The sequence below is a fragment of the Drosophila subobscura genome, chromosome J, assembly GCF_008121235.1.
Source record: "Drosophila subobscura isolate 14011-0131.10 chromosome J, UCBerk_Dsub_1.0, whole genome shotgun sequence".
In the NCBI taxonomy this organism is placed as follows: Eukaryota; Metazoa; Arthropoda; class Insecta; order Diptera; family Drosophilidae; genus Drosophila; species Drosophila subobscura.
The window spans coordinates 2,757,396-2,781,503 of NC_048532.1; the positions used below are offsets into that span (position 1 = coordinate 2,757,396).

A 24,108-nucleotide genomic window follows, 5' to 3' on the forward strand; every position below is an offset into this window, starting at 1 on the left:
GCTCATTTTTGAAATACACTTGTAACAGTGTGAGCATACAGAAGTATGGATGCAAAATTTGGTTGCTCTAGCTCTTATAGTCTCTGAGTACTAGGCGCTCAACAAGACGGACGGACAGACGGACAGACAGACAGACAGACAGACAGACATGGACTCGGCTATTGATGCTGATCAAGAATATATATACTTTATGGGGTCGGAAACGTTTCCTTCTGTGCGTTACATACAACCGTTATCCGCACAAATACAATATACCCTATTTACTCTTCGAGTACCGGGTATAAATAGCCACACATATTAACCCCAACATGAATATATTTAAATCAGAATAATACCCTGCGGCCAACAAGCCCCATCACATGTTCACACACCATTCTTCTCATTCATTCTCTATAACCTCCTCCGCACTTCATATAAATATTCCCGGAAACTATTATCAATTTACACTTAGCACACAACATATATTTTTGGATGTAATATTCCACACACAACTCATATCACATAAAATAAAATAAAAGAGAAAACAACAAATACAAACAATATTCTAGAATAGTTGGTTTAGGTAGGTTTAATTAATCTATGTAAGCGGAGTCTACTTTCCCCCCGAGCGACACACCCTTTTTCAATTTATACACGCAATGAAATAACTACTAACAAGATCTCTTTTTAGTTTAAGTTAACCATTTCAATTTGCATTTAAATTTATATTTCAGCAGTGTTTGTTTACCTAAAGTTGGGGATGCCACCTCGTGCAAAAAAATAGAATCCGTGTGTATTTTTTTGAATGTTAGTGTTTTATGTTAGTATTCCGCAAGGTGAGTCAATTAAGGTAAAAATGTTTTAGAAATTAAGTAGATTTATAAAGTTAAAGGAATAAAGAATTATATTTGAATGTTTGAAAAGAAAATGAAAATGGAGTAAAAATCGTTAGTTTGGGTGGGACGAGAGAGGGCGGAAGAGTGGAACCAATCTTCTTTGTAATGGGAGCGCTCAACATTTTAAACGCTCATGGAACACCGACTGACCCCGCCGAAGAGAGTGCCAACGTAGACGCGTGTAAAAAAATGAGATCTGTCCGTTACACGCGAGAGAGTAGGTTTTTTTTGTTTAATCCGTCCCCTGGCTATCGGGTCGAAGACACCCCTGACTTCCCCGAGAGCTAGCCGGGAACGATAGACCAGGGCGGCCAAAAGGAGGATCCTAACAACATTAATATAAATTACAATTCAATTAAAAATTTGAAATATATCGACCGTTAATTGTCGGCCCCGGAACGGTATTGGCTCCACTCGGATCAGCTGATGGTCTGCTCGGAACCGGAACCGTGGCCTATGGGCAATTTTAGGAACTACGACGGAAATTTTATAATTTGGCGCCAGTGGAAAAAGTGGCGCCACATTTGGGTATTTGGTATTTAAACAAAAGTCGGTATTTATTCGATATCGATATTTGAAATCGGTTATATATGTATTTCATTTGTCATATGCAGGATGACCATTTATGGTATAATAAATACTTTTCAGGATATTTTGACTACGAAATTGAATTCATTGTATATTTACGGTATATCGGTATAATATGGTATGGTCTATTAAATTCAATTTTTAAGGTATATTCAATAATATAGGGTATCCGAACCCCCAGACGCATGTTTTTCAAATGTCCTTCGAAGAGTTTTTCTCTTTTCCGTAGGGAATTTTCTCTCTCATTTGAAGGGATCTTTCTCTCTCGCAACATGGGAATTTTCATCGCAGCAATGAGTCTTTATTCAATCCCCACGTACGATGAATTCTACCACAACTTTCGTATTTTACCGTTGGCAACATAACTTTTATGGACCAGCAGCATGCTGCGAAAAGTGAGCAGCAATGTTCCCCAGCATTTGGCACGGAACAAGCAACACCTAGTACCCTTGTAGGGATAGATGTCCTCGAATTGAAGAAATTTTGGAAAATCTCTGGCTCCAATCAATGTAAAAACATTTTATCTGTTTTGGAATCCATCTCAACAAAATTATGCACATACTGAGAGTATATGTATCTAGATTATTATTATGAATTATTAATGTTTAATAGAGAGGCTTTGAAAATGAATTTTTAATAATCATTTATGGAAATAGGGTATACAAATGGACATACCATACAATACTTACAGTTTGACAAGCAACAAATTGTCAAATTACGTTCCCACTCACGTATAGTTTTATGCTATTTTTGTTAATTCACCTTTTTAGTTTAAAACTTAATTTGAAAAAACATTCTAAGAAAAGGACGTCGGGAAAACTAGCCAATCTTGTGGAGAATTTATTCATACATCGGATAAAATTATGGTTTTAGCCTAACTAGCTTGTAATATCAAATATAACGTCAAAATCGAGTTTGTCCTGACATAGAGGCACAAGGGGAATGTCGGTGAGCTGAACTCGTGACGTTTGTCACCGCGGGTAGCACGCAATACCCGCAGTGTCCTGGGCACTGATGTGCATTAAAATACCCTGGCGGCGCTTCTTCAAGTACAACAGGTGGTTGGAAGTATTTCTGCCTCGAACATAGTGGACGTGGACATGGTGCTTGGTCCTGGTGGTCCTGGTGGTCCTGGCCCGGAGCGATGTTGATGGTGGCGATGCCAATGATAACGCCTCGTCCTTGCTAAATTGGTTGCTCCCGGATGACCCTTTCGGGGTGGATGCGGCAGCGGTGCAGATGGATGTCAAGCTTGACTTTTGCAGAATTTTGCGATTGTGCATGCTGCGACTCTTTGGCATTTTTTGCTCCTTACCTTTGATTTGCCGTGCCTGTACAACATTCAGTAGCACACCAATCCATCGGACAACATGGAACTCGAGCAAATTAAGGATCCAGGGGCAAAATGATTATATTAAGTAAATGAGATGGTTCATCCCGCCGCGGGCATTACGTGTGGAACTGAAATATTATTAATCATTATGCAGCATTGTTCTCAAAGTTGTCCCATGGCATCTAGCAGGGCATGGACGACCTTCAAATACACATCTGATTTCGCAGAAATCGGCCTGCTCTAATGCGCGTTTTAGCAGCCGATCCTGGACCTAGCCTAAAAGTCTCCAAGTCTCAAGCAGTCAGCACTCAAGGCTTTAATAAACACAATTTGTATTTGTGGCCTCTCCTCTTCCGGAGGAAAGGTAGCAGTAGGCTTCCTCTTCGAAGTTGTTTATAAGTTTTAATGCTGGGATCTATAAAAAGGTTTTCTTCTCGAAGATTTCTCAACAGAAACCTGCCAATTTTGTGTCCAGAGAGGCAGAATGTCGCCTCTTGCATTGATATTTCTTTCTTACTACTACAAACTACTGCTACTGTTGCGTCGGTCATTATTTGTATGTTGTAGTTAATCAAATGGATACCCAACTGGTAATTAACAACTGAAACTGGTTTTCCAATGTGAACATCTCGTTAAGAGACCGTATTAAATTTCATAAAAAGAAACCAAAACGGAAGCAAATTTCACAGAGAGAAAACAGAACGGATGTTGGTTTCACTATTTTGATTTTCAATATATTTTTATCAATCTACTGCAGAGTCATCATCATCGTCAGCATCATGATGGCAGCAGGCAACAGGATCAGCGCAGTCGCAGCAGCCGTTAACACCCATTGCATTTTTTTTTTGTCCGTTGTATTAAATGTTTTTAAAGGAACTCCGCGTAAACCCCAAATCCCAACCCTATAACTAGTATCCTGACGCTGCAGTTGCGCTGGGCTGGCTGTCAGATGATGATGATTGCGATGATGATGCAGCAGGAGCCGCATTGTGTTCCCCCTTGACGATGTTGGACAAGGATAACGAACCCAGTACTCTCCCGACGTTGGCTCTCTCTCTTTCTCTCTCAGTCTCGGTCGTTTTCAGTCTCATTCATTGAATCAGACGACCTCTCCGTCTACGTCTACCCTTTTCACGGCATTGAATTTCCCCCTTTATTTTTTAGACTGTTATGCTCTGCCTCACTTTTTTTGCAGCGGGTTGAAGGATTTTTTTTTTGCGCAGCTGCTTCGGGGTTTTACGGTTTTCCGATCTCAATTCCCGCTGTTGTCTGTAAGTCGATCGCCACTTGATATGAATCCACTCGAGACCCGACTCCGAGCGGCGGTGTGTAGGTGTTGATTGGTTGCAGATCACTCTTAAGGGTAAAACTTTTATGCGGGAAAGACTGGAAATTAGCTTTCTAAAATTACGCCGACTATGTAAAATAATGCCACCAAAAGGGGGCTTGAGTTCGCTTCCACATAACCCCTTCCCATCCCCGTTTTTCCAGAGTGACAAAGAGACGGCAGACGGATAGGGGAACTGTTCAAAAAACCGTAAGTAATTGCTGGGATATCCGTGAAAATATTTTATATTTTTGCCCAAAAAACTCCCTTTTTTCTGCCAAACCTCCCCTTGTTTGTAATTAAAAAAGGAAAAAACTACAAAAAGTGAAAGAAAGAAGAGAACGTTTCGGGTTGTGTTCAATGTGCAAAAAGGCTAGATGATGAGGAGCGTGATTGTGCAATGATCGGGAAAACGAAATCTGAACTTAATGCACTCTCCTCGAATAGATAGAAAAATTGCTTGATTAAGTGTGTGTGTGTTTGTGTGTGTGAGAGATCGTCTGCATGTGGAGCAGATGATAGATGATGTGCGGCTAAAGTAAATTCTTAAGGACCCCATGCAAATTAGGGGTTGCTCTATTCCCAATTCATTTATCCCTCCTTCGAAGTCCCAAATTAGTTGCACATCTTGCGTTCATTTGTCTGCGTCTCCCTGTCCCTACGCTTACCTTTTCGGAGGTTGACAAAAGAAGGACAAAATCCTCTCAAACGAATCTTCGTTTTTTCTTTCTAACTAGGCGTCTTGCAATGGGGAGGAATTTTTGTTTTTTACCTGGCTCATGACATTTTTCCCATATTTCTTACAGTTCATTCACCTTCGAGAGCAGAGATCAGGCAATGATATGTCTGTTTCTGCATCATTTTTAAAGATTATTTGCGCTCCGGGGGATCATTGCAGAAAATGTTGAAAAAATTAGGTACACATTTTGATGGCAAACAAACGTAAGGTATTCCCTAGATATTGGATTGCTGGGATAAAAGCCTATATACATATATGTACATATGTATGTACATATGTATGTACATACATACTTACTTAGGTACAAATATGCTTAGAAGTTAAATTCATTGAATTTAAGTAATAATTTTTTATTGAATCTAGAATTAATTAATCTGGGTTGGAGATTAGTACAGCTTAAATAAATCAAATATCCTGATATCATACCAATTCTAGGCACACATCGCGAGAAGAATTCATAGAGTTAAGAACGTGGAAGTGAAAACCAATTAAAGATGCTTATATTACTTTAAAAGGTAAGCAGCCAAATGTCCTTTCAAAAGGGAATCAGCGGGAAGAAAGGGCATGGAAACGGCAAGGAATCAAGGGAACACGCAAAAAAGCGCGCCAAATGAAGATTACTAAAAAAACACAAGAAACAAAAGAGATATGGAACGACGGTCCTATAACAGGACGGACAGAGAGAGAAAGAAAGAGAGAGGAGAGCAGAGAGTCAGAGTGGTGCGGATCAGAAATCAGAGTCGAGTCTGATGACGCAAACGAAGATCATGATGAGGATTTGGATGATGATGATGTGAGATTGTATTTGAACAATTTTCAGGCACACAAACATACACAGGCAAACAGAGTCTACCACACAATAGGCAGCGGCCAGGGCAACCCGTTTTTTAAGGGTTCCCAACTGCCATCCAAGGGGATGATGCTTCGTCCTCCCGGCCTATTCCCAATTTATAAAGCAAATTACGTTTCACCCCTTTGTAAAACTCTAAAAAAAGAGGCGAGAGCGATCGCTCCGAACTTATTTCGCAGCAGCCGCTATGAAACATTTAAAAAATTCATTTCGACGCATTCGACTGGGGAATTAGTCGTGGAAAGTGCGTGGCCGAATAAGCAACTGCTCTGGTACCTTGAAAGCCAAGAAAAATATCTTTAAAATCGATTTCTGCTACCCAAGAAGACAGCAAGTTCAAAAAGTGCGCGAAAAAATCTAATTCTATAAGCTGCATATAATTTATAAAGCACGTGTTTCTGGTGCGGTGTTTCTGCAAACGGATTTTGGATTTTGCGCATTTGAAATTTTAAAGTGTAAAAAACTGCCAAAGAGAGAGATTGTATATGTAGGAGAGGAGAGAGAGCGAAAGCGAGCCCAAAGCAGACGCCGCGTGGAGAGAAAAAAAAGTGCAAAACGCCGACAGAATAGTAAAAAAGCAAAGCAGACAAATTATGAAAGTCTAACACGACATTCTGTTTCCGTTTTATTTGTTTAACCAACACGTTCAAAAGTTCCACGAAAAATCAAAATTATACAAAATGAACTCTCAAGGAAAATCAAAAAAAAGTTTACCAAGAATTACGAACAATACAAAATTTCATTCATACAAAAATTGGCGACACAGTTCTTTTGGTAAGGTTTTTTTTTGCGGAGGAATCAAAATTGGCACAAATCGAACACATTGGAATTATGTTTTGTAAAGTTGTTTAAACAAATCAGACCCTGATGTCCTTATCATTTTGTATTTGTTTAAAAGTTTCAAGTCCTTTTTGCGTGCATGTACGAGATTTTGTGGCATATGTGTGCGTGCATGTACGAGATTTTGTGGCATATGTGTGCGTGCATGAGAGCTTGAGGCATGTGTGTGTGTGTATTGCCGGCAGAGACTTGTTCAAAGATGGCCGCTAACAGAACGCCAGAGGCGGTGTGCCGCGTAGCAGGAGGGGGTGGACACGGCTGTTGCTCTTTTATGGCAAACTATAACTTTGCAAATGAAAATATTGCAAATGTCTTTGAAATTACAGCTTTAGATGCGGAAAGTGGAAATATTCAATATAATCAGGAAAAATCTAGAGTTTTCAGATGAGATGTACCTTTAGACATTTTTTTAGACAAATGCACAATCAAAATAGAGAACATATCCTTATCCAATTTAATGGGAGCTGAATCTTGAGAAATTGACTACAAAACGATTCTACCTTATGAGGGTTTTCAAGACTTACATACATTCGTACATATGTATATACATATGTATATATGTATGCATGTACATGTATGTACAGCACTTAACTTTTACAATGAATTAGTAAATATTAGCCACCCTGTGAATCTTTATGAATTTAGACTTTACTCTATTTCATTTAAATCTGCTTTCATATTCTGATCAAGATTGTGTTCCATAAGGTATTTGATTTCAAAATAAGGAAATTTTAGACTAACAACATGTATTTATGTACATATGTACATAAATATGTATAACGTTTTAAGTATACATCATATAAGCGATTGCACCTTATGTGCATGCACATACAAGCAGTTTACCCTATCTCCATATGCATGTATGTATGTATGTACATATGTACATATGTAAGTATGTATTTGGATGGACTACATACATTTGTCTATCAATAATTTGCCCAAAAACAATATGAAATATTTTTCCAATTTTCGGACGCCATTTTATAGGCTCAAAACAAAACAAAAACTAGAACCATCCCTCGCGGGGGCAAGTAGATCGCTCGCTAAGTCCGGCCCTCTGCTAAGTCGTCTCTCTGACTCACTGATTGACCATGCCATGCAATATTCTATACTCTATATGGCTAGAGCAACCCCTAAGAAAGAAACGTAGTACCACCACCATCGCAGCCGGAACAGAGCCAGAACGTGGCGTGGAGTGGAATGGTCAAGCGGAATATTTTGATGGGAAACAACAATAAAAATAGCGGGATGGTTGACAGGGAGGACGAGAAGGAGAGTGCGAGTGAGAGAGTGTGGAGAGACCTTGTGCTGGTCAGTAAAAGAAAATCGACCAATGGCCAAGTGGTAAGGCCTCAAAATGGCAATGTTGAAGGAAAATTACAATTACCATACGTAGATCTGTATGTACATACCTTAAGTGCAAACAAATGCTGCGATAAACTATTTAAAATTCGGATGAATGCTGAGTGGCCTTCCGACTATAAATATCAATAGATTCTACTCAGATGGGAATTTGATAGGTTATGGAAGGTTCCTTCATAGAGGATCCTACCCTGGATTCAAATTAATGATAAAGCTTTTGAAGATATGGGTTTGACTTAAAAAAATAATGAGGTTCTGTAGATCTCAATAAGTATGTATGTATGTACATACATACATATGTACATATGTACGTACATACATACATATGTGTAATTCTTTAAACAATTAAAGAGAACTGCTACTATAAGAGCGTGACCAAATTATCAGCTAAAGTATTTTCCACTAACAAATTTCATTCTCTGTACTCACAACATAAAGGCACTGAAAAAGTGTACAAATCTAATCGAATATATATCATTCCTCCATTCCCTCGGGTTTGGATAAATCTTTAAATAGAAGAAAAACATTTTACGACACTTCTCAGCAATTAAAACCGAATGCCTATTCCTTATCCCCCCACTGCGATGCCCGTGCGTACACCTGAACTTTCGACATAAAGTGCTGTCCAGCATCCCCAGTCCACCAAGCCAATCTCTGCATTCCTCACACCAGGTGAGCCGATCAAATGAAAAGCATGGAAATGCATTTTCCATGTTAGCTGCTATTCAAATTGCTTAATTGCGTATTAAATATGCAGAAAAGTAGGCAAAAAGAGCGGAAAATATGCGGCCAGAGAGGGTTTTCGGGGATGGGAGGAGGGTCCATGCCCTGACCAAATTGCTGCGGCAAGTGTGGAAATATTTTGTATCAACAGACATTAACCCGCTTGACAGTTTTTACTGTCATCCACCTGCAACCCTCAGCCCAGTCCAGCCCCGCCCCGCCCGATTTGGCCTACGAAAGTGACAACTGACTTACCGCACACACTCCCGCCGGCCGATTCCTCCCTTACATCACGACTATATGTATGTATATCACTTTTACGTAACAATCCGAAAAGGTTGAAAGTCGAAGTCGGCAGGCGGAAAGCCACAGCAAGTGTGTAGGCCCCATCCGAATTTGGATGGATTTTCCTCTTTTTTTTTTGCTTTCCATTTGGTTGGTTTAATTGACGAGTACTCTGTGGGAGGTGTCAAGCGTCGTGGGGAGGCAGAAGTAGGGGTAGAGTCAAGGAATATCCCTAATAGATTTTCCATTTATGTCCATTAGTCCTGGGTAATGCTTTCCCTGCGAGTGTTTGCTGCAAATACATACATACGTACATATGTATGTACATACATATATGTATAAGGTATCTGGACGCCAGGAAAAATGATCAAATATGTCAGCTGATGGATGTGGATGAATTAATGAACTAAATTATTGTGGATAAATATAATTAAAGTTCACTCGAAATAAGAAGTGACTTTCAAGATGAATAAAAGTGTTTTTTTAATCGTAAAGAGGATGAGTGTTAAAATCTGTTTGACACTCATTTATAATTTCTTAGGTTAATCAATTTTTTTCTTCAAAAAAGAGAGAATAACTATCGTTGATCATTCAAATACATTTAACAACCCACAAACAAAGTTTTCAATGTGTTTTCAAAATCAATATAAAAGCATACAAATCATGATTATCATTGGCTCAATGGGAAAGCTACTTTAAATGTTCTTTAAATCCTTAAAAGTCATTTCATCTCTTACTCCCCACTAAACTTTCGATTCTCACTGCAATCTAATTAGAACCCATCATTAAACTTAGGCCAAAACTTAACAAAACAAAAAGGTAAACAAGAGTATTTTTTGGGAAATCAATTAGAAAATTTCCCCTAAAAGTTGTACGTTAAATAGTGAAGCGCAGAACCGGAGACCCATCAACCATCTCTCCCCCTCCCGGTACCAGAATCCGGTAGAGGCCCAGCACTTCCTGACATTACAAATGGCTGTGACTTGGCTGGCTGTCAGTTGTGTTCAGTTCGTGTTGTTCTGTTCCGTTGTTCTCTGTGCGCTTTGCTGTGACTTTTTAACCTAATGAATAATAAATTGGGCCAATTGTCACGCAAAAACAATGCCGCGAAATGGATGGATAAGGGTTTTCTTATGCCCATAGACGATGTGATGTCAGGTCTGTGAAGTTGCCTTTTCCAAATTGTAGACACATTCTCCATGCCTTTGCTCACTCTCCGAGCTGTGTGCTGTTGTGGGGTTGGATTTGTTTCTTTCGGTGGAAGTGTCGCCCTCAATAGATTTTGGCATTTGTTACAAAACTTGCAATCACCTGGGGAAATCGTGGCAGGCAGGCATCTTGCAACGATTAGTACTTGCGCCCACTTGCCTCAGGTTCAGGTTCAGATTCAGTGCCCGTGCTCCCTCTTATTGGTTGGCGCCCACATGCATTTGTTCTGCCATATCCACGAGTCAGAAAGTAATTAGCATATTGAAATGTAGCGAAGGCCTCCCCCAGTACATCCTCATCAATAATGCACAAGGAAAACTTGATGCATTTCTGTTACGGTTGCTGCTGCAGCTATTTCTGCATTTCCATTTCTTTGAAACAGCAACATGCTTCCCGTGTTGCTGTAAATATTTAATTGGGAAAAATCGTTTCGCCGCGAAAGGGGTTGCATGGACTCTGTTCGATTCTCCTAGCTCTATGGATGGCCTCCTGCTAAAAGCGTGTCAACAGCTTGTCAATCACAATTTGCCAAATAAAATGTAAGTGTCAGCCTATGGAAATTTAGTTTGCAAATGTGTTGATTGTGTTTTAGTTGCGGTTGTTCAAGATAATTGACATGCTATAAAGGTTTCGATATCCTCAGTATCCTCTTAGGAGTACCCATCTTTCACTTGCAACTCAAAAATTCTGAAAGTCTCCCATTATCTCCTCACTATATACTTTACTTCATTTTGACGGAACAGTGATGTTATTTACTTGAATCGATTCCATTTAACATAATCCGTAATAAATTACAAACGCCTCTTTAAATTGTATACAAAAAAAAGATATTTTGGATCAATCCTTAAGCATTCATCTGTACAACAAGATATTTCTAACTATGGATGTTGTCTATTTATTTAATGGTGTTCAGATCTATTTCACTACTCGACAAAATCAAAATTTTGTTTCTCAAGAAACCAAAAAAACTTTTTTGAAAGATTTGGGGCATGAATTAATGAATTATAATATATTTTCTATCACTTTTTAAAAGCTGGTATTTTTTGTTAATGTTTATCCCAGAGCTCCGGTACCTCTGCAGAGGTAGCGGTTTGTTTTCTCAAATAACGTAACTATCTTAGATCTTGTAAAGAAGATTGCCAATTTAAAAAGCAGAAGTTGCAGCAAAAAATCTGAACAAAGTACTTTATGGTTTTTATTTACTGTCTGGGAAATGCAAATCTTTCAAATGCAAAATGCATTGCATGTGTATGGACTTATGTTCACACATACATATGTATGTACATACATATCTCGGTCAAAGCCAATGTGCATTTACACTTAATACAAACCATTAAAACAATTGTAAACTTATGCAAATATACTCAAATAAATTGCACACCATTTAGGGGCGTTGCAACTGTAATACGCTAAAATTAACTAAAAATAAAATGTCAAATCTTGACATAATTTACGCCTGCGCAGTAGAGGAAAGTATATCATGTGCCCGACAATAGTAAATGCCGGAACGCTCATTGGTCGCCTGATGGAAAAACGCCGAGCAGATGGCAGTGCCGAGGCCGTGTCGTTTGCAGTAACAAGGATACGGCGTATAGGCGCAAAACAAAGGCCGCTGACGACGAGGCAGGGATGCTGCTTCCGTGTGGCTTTCGTGCGCTTCGGGCCAGTACCTCGATGCAGCCAGAACTTTGGTTCGTGCGGCATGGCAATATATGCCAGGATCAGAAGGATACAACGTGACAGCAGGTACCACGGTGTTGCAGTTCCAGTGCGACTCTCACACCGTGCAGACGTGCTTGTCTGCCACAAAACTACATCCCAAGTTGTGCATTTAAGCTGTGAATATAAGTTATGTGAGTTTAAGTGTGGACATCTGAATGGACACTTATATAATTTTGATTGTTGCTCAGAAAGCCCTAATAATTAGCTAGTTGGCTTTCGAGCAATAATTAAAGCCAAATAAGTGATCCCAACAACATTTGTGGTGCAGAAAGTTCTCAAAGGTAAGGTACAAATTGTTTTTATTCAAGACTTGTCATTTCTATTTAGTCTAAATTCAGTTTTGACGCTGAAAACCTATTTTCACTTAAGTCGAAAAAAGATATTTCGGATCATTCCTTAGGCAGTCATCTCTGCAACAAGATACTCACTTATATTGTTAGTCCCTCCAACTAATGTCCCAGATTTGTGGGCCACTTTAATGAACTGTTTTGTTTTTTTTCCCCAAATCTCATGCAATTTCGTGGGTTCATTGTTCCCCCAACAACTTCCTATTGCTGTTCCCCACCCGCATTAACGAAAGCCAAAGACTTCCCTCTTGCAATTAGTCATCCAAACAAACGTCGTTGAACTTTGGAAAAATAGAGGAGGAAAAAAAAAACTGAAAACAATTGACAAACAAGTGCTCTCCGCAACAAAAGGTACAAAACGAAACGACACGACCTTCACATTGAATGCGCCCAAGTATTGCCAGAGTCAGGTGTCAGTGCACTTGAAACTCGTTTCTGTTTGGGGTTTGTTATTATTATTTACGAGTATATTTGGTTTCGTATCGCCTGTCAACAGCAGACAATGGTCAGTGCTATACGCTTTTATGGCCAATTTGTTTTGTGAATTAGCATTTGGTGCGAAACTACAGAACTACTCATACGAGCAGTCGCGATCAATGAACTTGAATGGGATGGGAAACGTACGAAAAATTGTATCTGGTTTCAGGCTAAAGAACCAAAGTCAAGAAATCAATTAATATTCAAGCGTTTTGGATTGGTTTACTGATCTGATTTTGAGATTCTTGATTATAAATTAGTTATGTTCGGTCCACATGAATTGTCACTCTCTCAACTTTCAGTTTCAATTCCTGCTTCCTGTTTTCATTTACTTATTGCTGTCACTTTATATGTATTATGTGTGTGTGCGTAAATGATTGCGATTAATTAAACGCTGCACTTCCACCGGCAGAAATGTATTTAAAAACTGAGGCGTTTATAATTAGATGGGATAGCCTCCTCATGTCGCCAATTGCATTGAGATTGCAAGCCACGTTTGCCTGAGTTTTAAGGGCAATGTTAATGCCAAAGCTTTTAACATTACATTGATTATACCGACATTGAATTTCAATTATTATTCGGTCTCATTACTATTCATAAACAGCGCAGACGTCGTCTTCATTTGCATACTACCGATGATTAGACCAGGTCCAATTGCTGATGGAATTATGACGTTAAAGGCTATTTACAATGTGGGAACTTAATTATGTCCAATACCTGCAATGTCAAAGCTATGACGGATCCATAATTTCAAGGTTTGTAGAGCACATAACTGACAGTTTTGTTCTATGGAGGAAATTTGGGAAAGGTACTATGGAGGTATGTATGGATATAGTCTGATATCATCTCACATTGTTATTAATAGATTAAGAAGAAAAGGCATACGTATGGTGTTATACACAATAAAGGGACATTGAAGAATAAACATTACAATCTTCAATGATTGATTGATATAAAAATAATAATTATAACATTTTTAAACTCCAGGAGTGAATAGCACAAAACTCTGAATGGATTGGCTTGGAATGAGACTTACAAGTAATGAAAAAACTCCAATACTTTCCTCTACCTCTCCTTCTCATTCTCATTTCACAATCGTCTCAATATCACATTTAGTACGTGTTATTAATTGCGTAAATATGGTACGAAAATAAGGATAATAGAGCAATAAACTTTGATGCAACCATTCAGCATAAATGTTGTCACACCCATTGTTGTACGCCCAATTCAATGTCATGAACTTCATTGGGTCGTAAAACGCAAAACATACAAAACAATTTGTTTTTGTTGGGTTTCAGTTTCGGTTTTGCTTTCGTTCTTTTTGCTTTTGGCAGCTCCTTAATTGAAATGCCAAAACGTGTGCACATGACACCCACGCACCCATTGCACCCGCCTAAATAAAGCTCAAAGCTTGACGCAACAGGTGCTCTACAGACTTCCGTTCGGTTTGTTATCACAACGAGAGAGAGACAGGCGGCGGAGGGAGAGCGAGCGAAGCAAAGCTCTCCAGCTAATCCGCATAGAACAGCGACAGAAACATTAAAGTCGGTGGAACAGAGACGACGCCTAGACACCTATATATAAAATAATTGGCGCACAGAATTTCAGTGACAGTTCATTGAATAGTTTCGTTCCGCAACAGCAGTGCAGCCACTTTAACGGGGTTTTCGGTCCTTAGAACAAACCTCTAGTTTTACATACATACATATCAAGATGTTTCAATTTGTATCCATATGCGTGTTGGTGTTTACTATGAGCTGTGTACAATCGCAAATTGCTTGTGAGTCAATCAAAACCATATATCAAGCTCCAGTGATAAAAATCAATGCATCCCATATTTACAAATATTCTCAAAATCTTCATAGTCACCAGCCAGCCCTGTACAGTGCGCAATCCAAAGATTGTTGGCGGCAGCGAGGCGGAACGCAACGAAATGCCATTTATGGTTAGTCTGATGCGTCGGGGTGGACACTTCTGTGGCGGAACAATCATATCCGAGAGGTGGATCCTCACGGCCGGACACTGCATCTGCAATGGATTGCAAAAGTTCATGAAACCAGCACAAATTCAGGGCGTTGTGGGTCTGCACAGCATCAGGGAGTACCTGAATGGAATAGGCAATGGCCCGGATGCACTGAGGGTGGCCTTCAAGAACATTGTGCCGCATCCGCAATACGATTGCAACAGTGTTCAGCATGATATTGGTAGATATTTACATATATTTACCTTCTGGAAAAGTTGAGTGACATTTTTTCGATCCAGCTCTGCTGGAAGTTGAGCGGCCCATCAGCTTTACCGCTAACGTGCAACCGAGCTGTGTTGGCTCGGACAAGGGACAGCGCAGCTTGGAGCAGGAGTACGGCACCGTCTCCGGCTGGGGATGGACCCATGAAAACCAAGCGGAGGGCGATCGTGCAGATGTCTTGCGCAAGGCCACTGTCAAAATATGGAATAACGAAGATTGTGAGCGTTCATATCGCGCCCTCGGCAAGAGCAACAGCATTGGGGAGACACAACTGTGCGCCGGCTACGAGAACGGTCAGATTGATTCGTGTTGGGTGAGTATGAGACTGGGCTGATAGAGCACAAATGTTATGGATGTTACCACTCACCATTGCAGGCTGATTCCGGCGGCCCTTTGATGTCCAAGGAGCACCACTTGGTTGGTGTAGTATCAACGGGCATCGGTTGTGCGCGTCCCGGCCTACCAGGCATCTACACGCGGGTCAGTAAATATGTACCATGGATTCAGAATGTAATTGGAAGTAGGAAATAATAGCTTAATACAAATAATAGCCGAGGAATAACACAATGGCTGTGATTCAAGTGTGATATTAGTCTTACAATGTGAATTAATAAATTAAACAATTACAAAATGTATTATTATTCCTATATAATCAATTTAATATCATATAATATTATACTATTCTTTTCTTCATTCGGTCATTAATAATGATCCAATCTGACCCTAATTCGGGAACCTGATAGAAATGGTCATTCACTCAGGATCTGCGATTTTGGTTTCTTTAAAACTGTGGATGCCACCGATTTTCGACCTTTTTGACGTAGGAAGGTGTGGCGCGAAATGTTGCAAAAATTGGTGGCTCTAGTTTCTATAGTCTATGAGTACACGCCGACAAACAAGACGGACAAAAGAACAGACAGACAGACATAGACTCGGCTATTGATGCTGATCGAGAATATATTTCACACATTTCAGATCAGGGGGAAAAATACCATATGGGAACATATTCCCATATCGAACCGAAAGAGGATTATTTCTGTCGACAAAAACACATACACACGCATTCTCAAGACGGCTAAAAAACAGCAATAAATGAAGACAATTTTGATCAAATTAAGGATATATGTATGTATATATATATTTTTTTGTCTGGAGGTGGATATGCAATGACTGCACCATCAAGTGGCGCATGCGACTCCTAGCAGAACGCAGCCCTCCTCCCTCCCAACCGACCGAGGGGCATTGCCACATGGCGCTCGGCGCGTTTAACCGATAGATGTTAGGAAAATATTTAAAGAAAATTAGAGCTAAACACAACTAAAAGAGCTAAGCTAGCAAAATTACCAAAATCAAAGGCAAAACAAAAATAAAATAAAACTAACTACGGGAGGGATAGGCTGGTAAGAAGAGGAAGGGAGTTAGATAGTTAGTGGAGGATATAATAGGATAGAGGGAATTATAAACCGAGCATAAGACCCTAAACGGTTCATGTAAGGCATAATTCGATCTACAAAGTAGAAGGAACAAAGGAATAAAGTTTCTAGAAGGTCTAAAGGAAATCTTAAAGTTAATGCGGCTCAACAAGTCGGGGCTAACTACTTTCCCCTTGATTAAGTTGTGCATAAAATTACACCAAGCATTTCTCTACGAACTACTAAGGATGGAAGGTTTATTAGAAATAATTTGCTACGGTAGCATGGCAGTCTCACAGTTGCATCCCAGTTGAGGCCACGCAGGGCAAAAAGTAAAACGTTTTTCTGCACTGATTCAATAAGGTCCTGATGTATGTTGTACTGGGGGCACCACACACATGAGCCGTATTCTAAAATCGGACGAACAAGCGAGATAAAGAGGATCTTCGTTATATAGGAGTTATCAAATTCCTTTGACCACCTCTTTATTATCCCAAGCACGCCCATAGCTTTATTTACCATGGTAAAAATGTGTTCAGAAAACTTTAACTTGGGGTCTAGTTTAACACCAAGATCATCAACCAATGAAATTCTCTCAAGAGTACTACCGCAGAGGGTGTCAGGAGCCAGTAAGGAGCTGGAGCTAGAACTTATCCCATAATGCGTTACTTTCTCCATGCATGTTGTCCTCTAACCTTCTCAAATAACTCCTGCCTGCTTTCATGCAAAATTTGAATCTTTAACAGACTACACTTTGTAAACAAACACAAAACAGTGTACCCAGAGAGCATGCACTTTGCCCATAGGTAAATATTATAATAGAGGTATAAATATATATATAGGTAAAAAATATACCGTAAACGGTTCACAGTTATGTATACATACATATGTAATATCTTTTTACATATAACATTAGATTTTACATAACATGTACATAATGTATTAATGTTATGCAGCCAGTTTTTAGTCAATTTGACGCCTCTATGCGTTGTTTGCTTAGTGCTTTCAGTCTCAAAATATACCGTAAATATACCGACAACTCAATTTCGACATCAAAATATACTGAAAAGTATAGAATATACCGTAAACGGTAGCCTGTTGCGCTTGGTGTAAACTTTACACTGTAAAGCCTAGTACTCAGATCGAAAAAAAGGGCCGCTATTAATATCAGGGAAGATATTCGTTTGGAACCGATAAGAAATGTTGTCCATCACAAACAACTTTTAGCGACTATAAGCCTGGCAGTACTAGGATTGAAAAAAAAACTGGCCGATAAATACTAGAAGCCGATGGTATTCGATGGTAGTTGGTAGTACTCCAGTAGCTGGAAAAACGTACATATTTTGTATGTTCCGCGAGGATACCTAGCAAACAGAGAGTAAAGTCTCAATAAAATGGTCCACCGTGCTTCTCAAAGAGCTTGAGTCCATCAAACTGCAATAAAAAGGATACAATTGTTTCAGATTAATGAGAATATATTGAATTTATTTGCATTTTAATTTGTTTAACTTATTTGAACCCCAGTAGCTTCATGTTGCCAAGACACAGACTCGGCATGGCTGTTAACAAAATGTGTTAAGTTGTTTTCTTTTTGGGACCAACTACTTCTCCATTGGGTCGTGCCGAGAGGCGATGGCGACGATTTGGAATATGTAGGGTGCTTGGGGGGCCATTTTACAACTTCGCCACGTCTGGAAGAAATTCCTTGGCACGGCCCTGGATAAGGATATCAATGATGGTCCGATAGTTCCGAGACACGCGTCTGGTTATTTCTAAAAAAAATAGTTTATTTATACTAATACACGAGTACATTTTAGCTATGTATATTAATTTAAAAAATAGTTTTGAAGCTATACTGCCTAAAAAAAGGCAGGTTTAAATACGTATAAAACCGAAATAACTGCAAATTGCACATGTAAAGGCACACTCAAATTGTTCTAGGCGAACATGCTCTCATCCGTTGAGAAACTGCTCCAAAGCGTCCTTGGTCTCCACATCGTTGGCCTCTAAAACAACTTCCTCCAGGGCCAACTTGTTGCTAGTAGCCTGAGTGGCTTGAATTTCTGCAAAAATAACAAGGGATTAAGCCATCTATTGATAGTGGACTGTGTCTCCACATACTTGTCAGTTGGCCGTACTGCTTATACTCATCCATGTCACAACGAAAAGCATCGTCAAAGACCGCCTGGCGCTCGCGTTGAAGCTTCCTCAACTGTTGTTCATGATCTTGGATCTTCGCCTGATGTTGGGAAGCAATGTGCTGCCTGTACTTCTCCAGTTCATTCAACTTCTGTTGCTTATGTCGCGACAGATCAAACTGCTTGTCCAGCATGAATTCCTGCATCTCGCATTCCTCGCAAAGGTCCTCGAGTTTCTCTAGCTCGGTTTCAAGACGATTTCCCATATCCTCCAGTGCGCGAAGAGTTTCGATACTCGCCTGGAGCTTTGGTATCAGCGTGGGTATCCCAGCCAGGCTGCCGCTGAGATCGCTGATGGTCCTCCGCTGTCGCTCCGCTCTCTGCTGAACGGCAGTTATCTGTGTCGCAACGGCGGTAGCGCGTTCTGCGTTCTCCTCGTTGGTCTCATGAATTTGCTGCCAGTCATCTTCGTACATGGCCAAGAGGCTGCACCCCGCCGCCACATTTAGATGCGAAGGCAAAGCATCCGCCAAATGGAAGGGTGCACCTAGGGACAGAGAGCTACTCCGACTCGAGGCCAGACTCTCGTTGAGTCCCAGGGGCGATGTGGGTGTTGTGGCGGCGCTCGACTGGCCAGAACTGACACGTTGGCGATATTGCTGCTGCAGACTCTCTGAGATCACAATGCCCTCCTGAATGGCGCTGCTCAGTTTTTTCTTCAGACTCCCAAACATGGCTGAAGCGACTATCTATTTAGTTTATCTGCTTTAATGCACAGCACAGCACAAAATGTAAACTCACATCAGCGCAGTGTGCCCGAAAATGTAAATAAAAGAACAGCTGATTGTTTTTCGATGTATGGTAATATACCCTACCCACAGATACGGCACCACTATTATGGAAAGACGTTTATTCAACAACAAAAAAAGTATTTATTTTCAATAGAAACCCTTGTTTTAATAAATTTTTCCTTAAATAATTCGAAAATAAATATTTTTCCTCAAAGCAACCATCTGTTCCTACATGCATATATTGTCTGCGTAGAATCCTTATAGTAAATAGTCTTGACTGTGAAGGAAAAGCATTTTTGTGGAAGTAATCTCTTTTCCCACAGTAGTCACCTCTTTCAGTAAAACATTAAACTTAGTAATTAACAAACTAATCTTCAGTCAGGTCCACGGAGTCGATGGCAGAACATGCAGCTGCTTGTTGCTGCCCATGTTCAGGTTCCTCGTTTTTTTGCTCTACTTGACATTCTTTGATTATTTCTATATCACTGTTGTGGCCGGACTCCAATTCGGTTGTACTATCATCCAGGACTATGAAGTTGCCAGCGACATCTACTGGATCCGATTCTGTACCCCTACTCTCCGCGGAACTCGAACTAACATTGATGGTTAGCAGCTCTCGTCTATTATAGCTAGATGATATGGACAGGGATTCAATCAGTGGGGAGTCTGGATTTCCATGCTCATCGTCAGACATTAGCTCCCTGGCTATATCTATATCACTGAGAGAAGAAGACGCTCGATCGTTTGTCTTTCTTCCATTCTGCGGTGCTCCGTTAGCTCCGTGACTGTATGCCATGGCCACGGCTAAGGCCATTTGCCTGGAATGGTGGAAAAATAATTCTGATGATGACATCCCTGTCACGGTGGGTACTGGTTGCTCTTCTGGGCTACTGCTGCTGCTACTACGGCTCCTTCTCCTAAACTTGGTTTTTTTGCGCCGTTTACGTTTACTTTCATGTTTTCTCTTCTTGTGCGAACGGTGACGACTGCGACTGTAACTGCGACTACTTCTGTTGCTGCTGCTGCTGCTGCTACTCCTTCTGCTACTACTGCGTCGCTTTTTCACTTTCCTGGACGGGCTTCGGCTTCGGATGCGGCTTGAGCTGCTGCTTCTGTTCCGATGTCTGCCCGCATCTCGGTTGTAATAGTAATTGGATTTCCTTTTCTCGTGTCTTTCATCCAAGTCCTTCAACTTTCGCTGGCATTCGGCCTGCGTTCGCTCACTTTCCCGCTGGTTATGGCGCAGCGCAGTCTTAATGGTTCGTCCAAGAAATCGTTTGTTTGGCTTGCCCAGAGGATTCACCTTTCGCTCTTGCACTCCACTGGATGACCCGGGATCTCCACCCCCGATTTCTCGAATGAGCTCGGCAATAGCCTGACTGGTTACAATATAAAATTCGAATTTAAATTACTTGCACTTCAACATTCTTAATGTTATTGATATAAATTACCTGGTTAAATCGTCCCCATCCTCCATTCTTCTTCTTTTTTCAGTGTAACAATCGCGATTCGCGACTATCGAGCTCTTCATAGTATCGATGACGCCTGGCATGTAAGGAAATACGGTCCTACTTGACACATTTGCTCGTACAGAGTAAATTCATAAAATTTATATTATAAGAAGTACAGTACCATTAACAACCACAAACAACTGTTCCTTGACAGCCAGCCTATCCACTTAAACGACGAAACGCATCCAGACCGTGAAATTTCTATTCCCCTCTAAGAGCTTGATCTTATGGGCTCAATTGGTTCCTCGCTGCGACCACAAATTGCCATCAACATGTCTTCCAAGTCTGCCAAGTTCGTTGAGAACACCGTTGCCAGCAATAAAGTGGTTATTTTCAGCAAAACCTATTGTCCCTACTGCCAAATGGCAAAGGAGGTAAATAAGTGAAAATATTTTCAACAATCGCTAATGCGATAATAATGGCGTAATCGCCACAACATAATTTTATGATCTGTCTCTGTAGCCCTTCCAGAAGCTCAATGTGCAGGCCACAGTCATAGAGTTGGACGGAAATCCAGACGGCGATGAGATCCAGTCCGTGCTGGGCGCGATTACAGGTGGCAGGACGGTATGTTCTATTTGATAATAAAAGCTTTGTTTTTATCCTCTTTTTGGTAAATTTGCAGGTGCCACGAGTCTTTATTGATGGCAAATTTATTGGCGGCGGCACGGACATTAAAAGGATGTACGATACGGGTGCTCTTCAAAAATACTTTGCCTAATCGGTGGTGCAAGACTAGAGACCAGGTGTATACGTATGCCTGGTGCGCGCTTTTATGTACAAAAGTTATTATCATGATTAAAGTCCTTTAAATCAACAAATGCATTTGCACAATTTCAGCTAATATCGATCCAATCCATGAGTCATTCGTTGCACATGGGTGGAACTATTTTTCAGTCTGCACCATAGAGGAAACACAAAAATAGTTTTCTGGTAACATTTTCTGAAATTCACGATTTGGTCATACTAAGCTTACAATTTTGCTGCAATGGGCGATCTGGTTAGAGGAGAAGCCTCAGAGTCCGATGAGGAGATCCAGGACAAGCACAAGGTAAATATTTGGTCGGAAAGGGTGGATAGTTGCGCTTCGTTACTGATCTACAGCCTGCAATGGTTGCCGTAGATTTTTGCCGCAGAGGTACCCGGCGAGGCAACCGAGGAGGATGACGACGACGATGAAGACATCTATGAGCAGAGGCGAAGCACCCATGTGGCTTCCAGCACAGCCTCTATCTACCGCAACAACCTGCTGCAGCGCAAACTAAGTACACAGTAGACCTGCTCCTCCCTTAGAGTCCAGTCCAATAAAAGTTCAATATTCCAGTTGAAAACAACATTGCGATTTGGAGATCTCTGACAGCGCTGACCCGCAACCTGGTGGTGAACGCCTCTAAGCAGTTGCTGACCACGGACCAAATGCTCATCAAGTCCCAGCTTTCCATGCAGTCGGCGCACACGTCCCTGCAACAGGCGCAGCGCCATGTCAGTGAGCTGCAGTCCCGCACGGCGGCTGTGATGACTGGCGGCAGTTTCCTGCCGCATATAAACATTAGGAATGCCTGAGAATTAACTAGAAAAACACACAACACACTATTTTATTTATGAACGAACAAATATAGGCTAGTCCTCTGTATCGGAGTTGGGAGCATACGCCTGGCTGTTGGGCGAGGGCTCGCGTGGAACGTATGTGCTTTGGAAACATCTTGAGAAGATGGTGCGCATCTGGGGGACGCGTTCCGGGGACTGAGGTATGCTCTCATCATCGTCCCCATGATCGTCGGGAGAAAGCTCGGGAGACTGAGTGGCTGGCACATCGTCTGTATTGTAGAAGCAAACTTCTGTACTGTTCGGCAGTGCGGGGGTGGCTGCTGGTTCAGGCACAGCTTTCGGAGGAGCCAACCGGCAGGCCTCCTGGACAGCATCGGCTGCTGCCAGCATCAGTGCCTCTGCCTCAGCCTCATCTTCGATCAGGACTACAGTGTCCACCTCTGCCAGTATTCGAGCCTGTTGTACGGACGGTGCTTCTGAGGGTCGAAACTGAAAGAGCGGGCTTTCCATACTCGAATCTATCTCCGCCTGGCCGTCCTGTTGTCGTCGCTTTTGGTGCACACTTGGACCCGGGGTGCTGCTCTTGCGCTTTGAAGCTGCAGCTCGCACATCTTTTTGGTGAACGGTCAGGTCCTGCTGGCAGTAATCGTGTGAGAAGCTAAAATCATCTGGAGACAGTGTGGACATAATCAAGAGACACTCAATCTCGCCGTGTTTCTTGACTTTCAGCATGCAGGGACTGCCTGCATCGTCGAACTCCAGCGACAGCGAAGCATTCAAGCACTCGCCAAAGAGCAGAAAGGCCCTAAACTCCTTGATGCAAAACGTTATGACTGTGTTCTTGATCACCTGATACCGGTCGAATTCCTTCGGTTTCAGTTTCAACTGCGTTCGCATAAATTTATCATTCACCCGAGTGCCTTCGATGTAGTTCTTCGCCACCAAACTGTCTGCGTTGGCCTCCAAGGTTAGTTCCTCTTCAGTGGAATTGAAAATGTTTGAGATGTCCATGAACAGCTTGTGGTCACCAAGTAGGCTACGAGAGGGCATAATTGATTGAACGTTGAATGAATTCGCTCGAGGCATGAACGTACATATTTGATCTCTGGGCCGTGTCGATGTTCGTGTTGATGTTCTGATCATCGATTATGGAAATAGTGGCCTCTTTGGTGGTCTCAAGCTTGCAGCGCAGATTCACCTGGAGACTGTTCTGATTGTCGATTAGGTTCAGCTCGCAGTACTCCACCTGAAATGTGCATATTGTTAGAAATAAAGCCTTGGTACGAACTGTAGGTCTCCTACCTCGCTCATATTGCGAAACACGGCCAGACAGCACTTCATGGATATTTTACAATAAAAGTCCGAATATGGTGGCTTGTCGAACACCTCGAACATGGACCTTCTGAAGAATATGCTGCCCACCGCCGACTGTGTTGCGTTTATGGCCCTCATTTGTAGTCCCTGCTGCTCAATCTCAATAAACAATTCCTTGCCCACCTTGGACAGGGACTGCACAGCCTTGGCCATAACTATGAAGAAGGGGATTGAGTGAAAGCATTGGGTGATTGCCTGTCCTGGCCATGGCTTACCGCGAGCATTGGTGCCTTCTAAAGTGTATTTCATTTGCAAATCACAATAAAAATGTTAATACAACTTTGCTGGCGTCACGATTCGAAACGGAAAGGTGTGGCCAAAACGTAGAACAATTTACCGAACATTCCGCAATACACTGTTGTTGGGATATACTGAAAGATACTGGTATTAAATGCAGCCACATTGAAATGCA

At 41.3% G+C, this 24,108-nt stretch overlaps 6 protein-coding genes across 6 annotated transcripts; 3 read left to right on the forward strand and 3 right to left on the reverse strand.

Annotated features, from left to right (window-relative positions):
• The first annotated feature begins 14,320 nt into the window (after positions 1-14,320).
• Positions 14,321-15,521, forward strand: LOC117893827 (trypsin 3A1). Its single transcript, XM_034800584.1, has 4 exons — positions 14,321-14,457; positions 14,543-14,881; positions 14,940-15,235; positions 15,298-15,521. The coding sequence occupies exons 1-4, from the start codon at positions 14,391-14,393 to the stop codon at positions 15,451-15,453; spliced, it is 858 nt and encodes a 285-aa protein (XP_034656475.1). The 5' UTR covers positions 14,321-14,390; the 3' UTR covers positions 15,454-15,521.
• A 2,654-nt stretch (positions 15,522-18,175) lies between these two features.
• LOC117893226 (dysbindin protein homolog) lies at positions 18,176-19,269 on the reverse strand. The gene is made up of 2 exons (XM_034799763.1): positions 18,456-19,269; positions 18,176-18,397 (listed from the first exon to the last, which is right to left on the reverse strand). Exons 1-2 carry the CDS (start codon positions 19,204-19,206, stop codon positions 18,288-18,290), a joined length of 861 nt encoding a protein of 286 aa, XP_034655654.1. The 5' UTR covers positions 19,207-19,269; the 3' UTR covers positions 18,176-18,287.
• A 165-nt stretch (positions 19,270-19,434) lies between these two features.
• Positions 19,435-20,821, reverse strand: LOC117894065. Its single transcript, XM_034800917.1, has 3 exons — positions 20,715-20,821; positions 20,263-20,642; positions 19,435-20,145 (listed from the first exon to the last, which is right to left on the reverse strand). Exons 1-3 carry the CDS (start codon positions 20,813-20,815, stop codon positions 19,631-19,633), a joined length of 996 nt encoding a protein of 331 aa, XP_034656808.1. The 5' UTR covers positions 20,816-20,821; the 3' UTR covers positions 19,435-19,630.
• A 37-nt stretch (positions 20,822-20,858) lies between these two features.
• On the forward strand, positions 20,859-21,597 carry LOC117894067 (glutaredoxin-C4). Its single transcript, XM_034800919.1, has 3 exons — positions 20,859-21,148; positions 21,237-21,341; positions 21,400-21,597. The coding sequence occupies exons 1-3, from the start codon at positions 21,002-21,004 to the stop codon at positions 21,493-21,495; spliced, it is 348 nt and encodes a 115-aa protein (XP_034656810.1). The 5' UTR covers positions 20,859-21,001; the 3' UTR covers positions 21,496-21,597.
• A 120-nt stretch (positions 21,598-21,717) lies between these two features.
• LOC117894066 (biogenesis of lysosome-related organelles complex 1 subunit 3) lies at positions 21,718-22,412 on the forward strand. Its single transcript, XM_034800918.1, has 3 exons — positions 21,718-21,825; positions 21,898-22,039; positions 22,099-22,412. The coding sequence occupies exons 1-3, from the start codon at positions 21,763-21,765 to the stop codon at positions 22,335-22,337; spliced, it is 444 nt and encodes a 147-aa protein (XP_034656809.1). The 5' UTR covers positions 21,718-21,762; the 3' UTR covers positions 22,338-22,412.
• On the reverse strand, positions 22,341-24,030 carry LOC117894063 (cell cycle checkpoint control protein RAD9A). Its single transcript, XM_034800916.1, has 4 exons — positions 23,912-24,030; positions 23,625-23,851; positions 23,417-23,568; positions 22,341-23,358 (listed from the first exon to the last, which is right to left on the reverse strand). Exons 1-4 carry the CDS (start codon positions 23,943-23,945, stop codon positions 22,395-22,397), a joined length of 1,377 nt encoding a protein of 458 aa, XP_034656807.1. The 5' UTR covers positions 23,946-24,030; the 3' UTR covers positions 22,341-22,394.
• Between the last annotated feature and the right edge of the window lie 78 nt (positions 24,031-24,108).

Excerpts from the sequence above, each read along its gene's own strand:
- LOC117893827 (XM_034800584.1), top strand. The coding sequence starts at position 14,391 with ATGTTTCAATTTGTATCCATATGCGTGTTGGTGTTTACTATGAGCTGT. Across the intron at positions 14,458-14,542 it reads TGTACAATCGCAAATTGCTT|TCACCAGCCAGCCCTGTACA; the intron begins GTGAGTCAATCA and ends AAATCTTCATAG. Across the intron at positions 15,236-15,297 it reads GTCAGATTGATTCGTGTTGG|GCTGATTCCGGCGGCCCTTT; the intron begins GTGAGTATGAGA and ends TCACCATTGCAG.
- LOC117893226 (XM_034799763.1), bottom strand. The coding sequence starts at position 19,206 with ATGTTTGGGAGTCTGAAGAAAAAACTGAGCAGCGCCATTCAGGAGGGC. Across the intron at positions 18,398-18,455 it reads GCAGTACGGCCAACTGACAA|AAATTCAAGCCACTCAGGCT; the intron begins GTATGTGGAGAC and ends TTATTTTTGCAG.
- LOC117894065 (XM_034800917.1), bottom strand. The coding sequence starts at position 20,815 with ATGCCAGGCGTCATCGATACTATGAAGAGCTCGATAGTCGCGAATCGC. Across the intron at positions 20,643-20,714 it reads GATGGGGACGATTTAACCAG|TCAGGCTATTGCCGAGCTCA; the intron begins GTAATTTATATC and ends TATTGTAACCAG. Across the intron at positions 20,146-20,262 it reads CAGCAACAGAAGTAGTCGCA|AAGAGCAACCAGTACCCACC; the intron begins GTTACAGTCGCA and ends GCAGTAGCCCAG.
- LOC117894067 (XM_034800919.1), top strand. The coding sequence starts at position 21,002 with ATGGGCTCAATTGGTTCCTCGCTGCGACCACAAATTGCCATCAACATG. Across the intron at positions 21,149-21,236 it reads ACTGCCAAATGGCAAAGGAG|CCCTTCCAGAAGCTCAATGT; the intron begins GTAAATAAGTGA and ends CTGTCTCTGTAG. Across the intron at positions 21,342-21,399 it reads CGATTACAGGTGGCAGGACG|GTGCCACGAGTCTTTATTGA; the intron begins GTATGTTCTATT and ends GTAAATTTGCAG.
- LOC117894066 (XM_034800918.1), top strand. The coding sequence starts at position 21,763 with ATGGGCGATCTGGTTAGAGGAGAAGCCTCAGAGTCCGATGAGGAGATC. Across the intron at positions 21,826-21,897 it reads AGATCCAGGACAAGCACAAG|ATTTTTGCCGCAGAGGTACC; the intron begins GTAAATATTTGG and ends TGGTTGCCGTAG. Across the intron at positions 22,040-22,098 it reads CCTGCTGCAGCGCAAACTAA|TTGAAAACAACATTGCGATT; the intron begins GTACACAGTAGA and ends TCAATATTCCAG.
- LOC117894063 (XM_034800916.1), bottom strand. The coding sequence starts at position 23,945 with ATGAAATACACTTTAGAAGGCACCAATGCTCGCG. Across the intron at positions 23,852-23,911 it reads AGAAGGCACCAATGCTCGCG|TTATGGCCAAGGCTGTGCAG; the intron begins GTAAGCCATGGC and ends CCTTCTTCATAG. Across the intron at positions 23,569-23,624 it reads TGTTTCGCAATATGAGCGAG|GTGGAGTACTGCGAGCTGAA; the intron begins GTAGGAGACCTA and ends TGCACATTTCAG.